We start from the raw sequence: 6,772 nt of genomic DNA, 5'->3' as shown, positions 1-6,772 counted from the left end.
GCTTAAAGTTTAGTTTGCTCCAACTAGTATTTTTCACAGGCTAACTAAATAGCTTCCTTGGATCTAAATGGAGTAACACGTTCATGCCTAATTTACATAGAATATCAAGAACAAGCGGTCTTACACCTAGTACTGATGCATAGTGTTTATTTTCAAGACTCAGTTTCACTTAACAAGCAGAAGAACTGAATTCAGTTAATTATAATTTGACCTCTTCTGACTTACTTGATACTTAATTGCTTCATTGTGTTCTATCAATTTCTCTTATCCTTGGGATGACATACATACAAAATCTTATAAATCATGTAAGTAATGTATAAAACAAAATATCAATTAAAGCATGTAAGTACACTTATAAAGCAATTCAGAAAGTGCTTCATTTGCTATCTACAATATAAGAAAGTTAACTAATCTGGAAAAGACTTATTTGCCCCTTTGCTTCCACAGAGTGCCACGTGGGTTGCTAGAAAGCTTTTCTTTGATTCATGCTAACTATGCACGTCTGAAAGCTTTTCAAAAAATCCAACTAAAAGCTTTTCCAAATATTTTCTAAATCTTTCTTGAAAACACAATTTTATCAATTCCCACACTCCAACTAAAGTCTCCCCACGGGTTATTTCATTACTCTCTCTCTGTCTCTCTCTCTCTCTCTCTCTCTCTCTCTCTCTCTCTCTCTCTCTCTCTCTCTCTCTCTCTCTCTCTCTCTCTCTCTCTCTCTCTCTCTCTCTCTCTTCTTCTTCCACTTTTCATGCTCCAATCACTTCTTTTGCAGGTTCTCTCTCTTCTTCTTCTTCTTTCTTATCTGTTCCTCTACATCTCTCTTCCTCTCCCCTTTTTCTCTCTTCTGCTTCCTCTCTTTTATTCTTATTCTTCTTCTTTCTTCTCTCTTTCCTTTCTTCAACAAAAAATGATAATTTATCATTCTCTACTTAGATATATGAAAAACCAATGATTATATTGTTGATTATATTTGTTGTTGTTATTGCAGGTTTCGATCAAATGCGGATCTCCTATTCCCTTTTGATTTTTGTTTAGATTCTTCTTCTTTTGTTTGCTTCTATTTCGTTTGTATGGTGTTATTTGTTGATGTTGTGAGAGTTGTTTCTGTTAATAATGTGCTTTCAAAATATAAAAAATTTCACCTTGCTTGCATCGTGTTCGATGAAAGTCCCAAATCAATCTCTTTGTTTTTTTGACGAGTCGAACCCATGTGCATATAACTATACCCCTTCGGGTTTTTTAATCACTAATGTGTTAAGTGGAAACTTTTTATGACGCCCTTCGTTTCTCGCTACTTTAGCCGAAGAAAAACACATTTCGCGTCCGAGGTTAAAAGCATTATTTGTTGTAGTGATTGTTTCAAGGAACTGGAGATTACCCTTGATAAATATCTATCATCAAACTTAAATTACATCAAGAAGTATAAACATATTTCTTGCTGCTCCACTATTTATAAAGTCATCTCCAAGATCATGACCACTAGATTAAGCAAGGTTATTAGCAACATGATTCACCAAAGTAACTTGTAGGTGTGTTGACCAAAACTATCAAGACTGAACACTTTATCCACTTGAGGAATAAAATTAGAGTTGTTGATTTTAGTTTTGAATGTGGATTAAGGGATGATGTTGAAGTGTAATTCAAATTCAATACAGTTTAGATTCTCATTTCAATTTAATTTGAGTTTCATTTAAGCTTGGTAGTATAAATACTGAACTTTAAGTTTTAGTTTAGTAAAGAATTCATTTTGAGAGAGTCTAATGGAATTGTAACTGAATTTTTCAATTTTGAAAGTTAGTTACTCAAGTTTCTCTCTTCTTTCTCTTATTCCATCTTCATCTTCAACCTTGTGCACAAACAAATACAACAATGGATGTGCTACAAAATCAGTAAAATTACAACAAGGGCTGCTAATTTTATAAATGCTCTTCCACATTCACACTAAGATTTTGATAGATTTCAAAACATTACATAAGTTTTTCTTTTCTCCATTAAAAATAATCTTGTTCCAGTGAGACCAAAGACTCCAAGTTACAGCTAACCACATAATTGAAGGAAAATTGCGATCTAAAATGCAGCGGAAATTAAAATTTTCCTTTAGTGATTCTTACGAATGGGCATGGTCAGTGATAGAAACTATTACCTCTTGTGGCGATTTAGACCTTTGATGTTGTGATCACGAATGTTGACGAAGAACAACGCCTCTACTCAGTCCACACGAACAAATCACCTTCAATCTCAGTGCTAGCTGCTACGAAAGAAGACTTTGAGTGAGAGAGAAATAGAGAAATTTTGGCAGAGTTTCACAAACCTAATTTCATCAAGTGATAAAGCTTATGCACAAGGGTTATATTTATAGAACCCTTGTGTGGGATGCAAGCTAAAAAACCCAACTTAAGTGAACCATATAATAATAATAATATTTTTATTATTATAATAACTATTATTATAATAAATATATTTTATTATTATATTTTATAATTGTTATAAAATAATAATAATAATAATAACTATTATTATATTATATGATGTTCCATGTTTCACTTAAAAGCACCGTACCTTACGGTGTTCCATAATTCTCTCAAGTACACCGTATCTTACGGTGTTCCTTATTTATTCTATCTCTCATCAATCTGTCCTTACGTGTGTGACCCTGTAGGTTCTCGCGACGTTGACAATTATATTAAATCACACATTTAACATAATAAATAGTAAACGGTATCTAGCAACACATCACTACTACCCAACTCACGAAAATATCATGTGATATGACAAAAAAATTTCTGTGATAATGTTTATGTGTACAATTACCCTTTTGCCCTTATGTCTATATTGAACACAAGGCATAGACCGTGTCACCCTTGTCCAGTTCAATATTGGACCCTTAGACATTTATCCTATTATACAGGATGGACAAATTCCATCTAGGCCACTCATGTCCCTCAGAATGCTATGTGAAATACCCATCAACTGTCTTTATGGTTATCCAGTTACGAATAGCGTTTGATCAACAATAAAGCACTTAACTCTACATCTAGAATCCATAGTGGTTTCAGGTCAAAAGGTGGTATACACCACTATCACCATGAGAATAACTTATAACATTTTGCATAACATTCTATGTAGTATTCTCATAGCGGGTCAATCCAGTATAAATATTACTTCTAATATTTATACCTATGTCAAGACTTGATAACTCCTTATCCATGATCCATGAGATGTGATCATCAGTCTATCTTCATAATAGTCTTAATGCTTTAATGTTAGCCCGTTTCACAATAAAGCTCGACTATGGATACTTTAAGAATAGTGTCCCTATGTTTAATGGGATCTCAAGATTAAGTCGCACTTAACATTTCATTAAACAGACTAACTATTCCAGAAACTTTATTATTTTGGAAAAACAAACATAATAAAGAAATGCCGTTTATTATTAATAAATAATTCGATACAAGTACCAAAAGTATTGGCCTCTAGGGCTTACACCAACAATAATTCCCTCTTTAATCTTAACCTTACCTTTCAGCTTGCTATGCAAATCCAGAAAATTAAAACAACAATTTTGAGAGTAATAAAAGAGGACTTCCAGCCATTTACTGATATCCGACCAAACATGTAAGGAAAAAGGACATGCAAATAAAATATGATGAAGATGCTCATTCTCCAACAAACACTAAACACAGATTAAGTCGCTGAGATTGTTAAGATATTCACTTTATGTTAATTTTTTTAATAAGTGTCAGATATTCAAAATAAAAAAATTGATACACAATAAGAAAAAACTTTACTTTTTTAGAATCATGGTTTTGTTAAGAAACACTTAGGGTCTGTTTGGTTCAAATGAGGGGGAGGGGAGGGAAGGGAAGGGATTTTAATGGAGGGGGGAAGGGGAGGGGAGGTGAGGGGATTTTTTTAATTAGATATGTGTTTGGTTCAAACGAGAGGAAGGGAGGGGAAGGGAGAGATTTTAATTAAAAATATGTTTGGCTCAGGAGGGAAGGGGAGGGGTTTTATTAATAATTTACATTTTTATCCTTATTATCTTATATAAGTGATACAATATGATATTCAAATGTGAAAAATTTATACATATTTTTTTATTAGTAAAATTTCTAATATTGAGTGACTAAAAAGTTATAATTTAGTACATAATGTTGAAATATTGAGTTCACCTAATTCGAATAAAATGTTCAAAAACAAATTAAACTATATGTTGATACAACTTTTAAATTGTAATCAAAAAGTACAATGATTATGATTTATATTAAGGACAAAAATTTTAAAATAATTTGAAGGTGGAGAATAATTATAATAATTTGACAGAAGCAATCGAGAAAAATCACACAGAAGAGAGCAGCAATACACAAGAAAATAAATAATTTTGAAATATTAAAATAAAACTGAGGATATTATAGTAATTATAATAAGTTTTAAAATATCAATGTTCAGATTCCCTTCCCTCCCCTCCAAATCCCCCCGATTTGGGGGACGCAAAAAGTGTGTTTTGGAGGGGTTTTGCTCCCCTCCCCTTCCCTCATAAAATTTGAACCAAACATATTTAATTAGAAATATTCCCTCCCCTCCCCTCCCCTCCATCTACCCGAACCAAACACACCCTTAAGATCATTCCTTTTTAAAGAAATGAAAAAGTAATTAAGTTGTTAGAAAAAGGGTGAGAAATCTATATTAATTTGTCAAAAGATATTATATTTACTAAAAATAAAATAGAAATTATTTACTAAAAATAGAGGAGGCTATTGTTAGTAAGAACATGTGAGGCAATAAGTTGCCTTAATAATCATTAAATCTAAAATAAAATCAAAGATTTAAAATCAGTGTGCATTAAACCAATCTTTAGGGAGAACCACGGTTCGATCCCCACAACTGCGATCGGGAGGGGAATGAAACCACTTGATGTCAGAGCTCGCCCCGAACTGGACTAAACCGGTCGTATAAAAGCCAATAATATTGCATTAAAATCTGTGTGTATGTGGTCTAAGACTACTTGCAATAGGGGTGTTGAATAATTTTTAAGTGGGGATCACATCATATACATTGCAAAATTTTATTGGTTGTTTTAATTATTTAGATTTTTATTATATCATAATTATTTGAGATAATTATTGTATGATAAATCAATTTTTTATTTATTTTTATTTTCACCAAAATTCATAATTTTTTTGTCTATAAATAGAGACTTGGTTTATTTGATTTAGACACACACAAAAAATCAATTTTTTTCTCTCTAATTTTTCTATTTAGCCTCAAATAAATTCTTGTTTGAAGTTCTAATTTAGTGAAATGATCCCAATAAATAACTCTTTTAACATCCAAAATCATATTTTACTGTATTGTATTTTAAGTTTTGTAACTTTATTTGTTTTAATAATGACTATCCATATATCTCGTCTTTATTATTTGCAAGAAAAATAATTAATTAAAAAAATAAAATTAAAAAAAATAAAATTCAAATAAGTTATTAAAATAAAATAAACTAAAATAAATTTAATTAACTCTTAATTATTTTAATTTAATTTTAATTAATAATTATTATGAATATATAATCCCAAAAACAAAAATATAAAAGAAAATAAGAATGGTGGGATAGGATGTTGAATTTTATTAAAATTATTGTAGTGAGTTAAAGTTGAATAAGTGTTGAATAATTAGGTGGAAGAGAGAAGATGATGTAGAGTATAAAAAGTGGGGAAAAAATGTATAGTCTAATGGTGAATATTTGAGTGCTCCTCTTGAAATCTTATGTTCAAATCCTATTGAATACAATTTTTTTATTAAAAGTAAAATGGAAATTCTAATTTTATTTAAAACTTATTCCATTCCATTTTTGTGACCGAAATTAAGAGCTTTTAATACTATTGTATTATAGTAGACACTATAAATACAAAAGTGGGAGTGATTTACTCAGTGCAATACCAACCAAAATCATAATGTCTAAACTTTTTTGTGTAACTCTTCTAATGTTTGTTACAGCTTTTCTGATCCAAAATGCATCCGTGAGTAAATATATCTCCTCTCTTTTAACTTATTTACACTTTTTGTGTCTATATGTTAAATTGAAATTATAGTTTTATACTGATATATTTTCTTCTGTAAAAATTCTTATATAGGCTGGTGGAGAAGGTTCACTTCAACCTAATGGTACTATTTCCTTTTAAAAAATTATTGTAATTGTAGTAAAAGGGTTTGAAATGAAAATTAATTTCATTTACGATTATTAATCATAATTTAAATCTTAATTTTATTCAGATTGCAACGCTGCGTGTGACTTCCGTTGTTCAAAGAATGAATACAAGGAAGAATGTTCATCATACTGCAACATATGTTGTGAAAAATGTTTGTGTGTGCCATCTGGAACAAGTGGCAATAAGGAAGAATGTCCATGTTATAACGGAGGACCCGATTGTCCTTAATCTATTTATTTTCATGTTAAAACTATTAGTGATGCATAGATCCTAGTCAATGTATTTATATTTTACTTGTTTATTAATAAAAGGATTATTTCAATAGGTATGTTGATTGAAGTTAATTCATAAGCTTTTTACATTTTCTTATCGAATAAAAAGCTCATCCCATATGAAAACATGGCAATGGCGTTCTTCTAATTTTGTTTTTCATGCAATTTTTTTTTCCAGAAGGTGGACTAGCCACCACAAAATATATTAAAGAAAAAAGAGATTACAGAGACAAAAATAAAAGGGGGACCAAACCAAAACCACTTAGTGCGTAATTCTATGAAAAGGAAGACCAATAG

At 30.6% G+C, this 6,772-nt stretch overlaps 1 protein-coding gene across 1 annotated transcript; it reads left to right on the top strand.

Moving 5' to 3' along the window:
• The first annotated feature begins 5,942 nt into the window (after window positions 1–5,942).
• LOC131637268 (peamaclein-like) lies at window positions 5,943–6,459 on the top strand. The gene is made up of 3 exons (XM_058907849.1): window positions 5,943–6,014; window positions 6,129–6,159; window positions 6,268–6,459. Exons 1-3 carry the CDS (start codon window positions 5,949–5,951, stop codon window positions 6,429–6,431), a joined length of 261 nt encoding a protein of 86 aa, XP_058763832.1. The 5' UTR covers window positions 5,943–5,948; the 3' UTR covers window positions 6,432–6,459.
• The last annotated feature ends 313 nt before the right edge of the window (window positions 6,460–6,772 follow it).

This window comes from Vicia villosa, unplaced genomic scaffold, assembly GCF_029867415.1.
Source record: "Vicia villosa cultivar HV-30 ecotype Madison, WI unplaced genomic scaffold, Vvil1.0 ctg.001961F_1_1, whole genome shotgun sequence".
Lineage (NCBI taxonomy): Eukaryota > Viridiplantae > Streptophyta > Magnoliopsida > Fabales > Fabaceae > Vicia > Vicia villosa.
This window is presented reverse-complemented; position numbering and strand designations above follow the sequence as displayed.

Coding starts and splice junctions, on each gene's coding strand:
- LOC131637268 (XM_058907849.1), top strand. CDS start 5,949: ATGTCTAAACTTTTTTGTGTAACTCTTCTAATGTTTGTTACAGCTTTT. Junction 6,015..6,128: donor TTCTGATCCAAAATGCATCC/GTGAGTAAATAT, acceptor ATTCTTATATAG/GCTGGTGGAGAAGGTTCACT. Junction 6,160..6,267: donor AGGTTCACTTCAACCTAATG/GTACTATTTCCT, acceptor AATTTTATTCAG/ATTGCAACGCTGCGTGTGAC.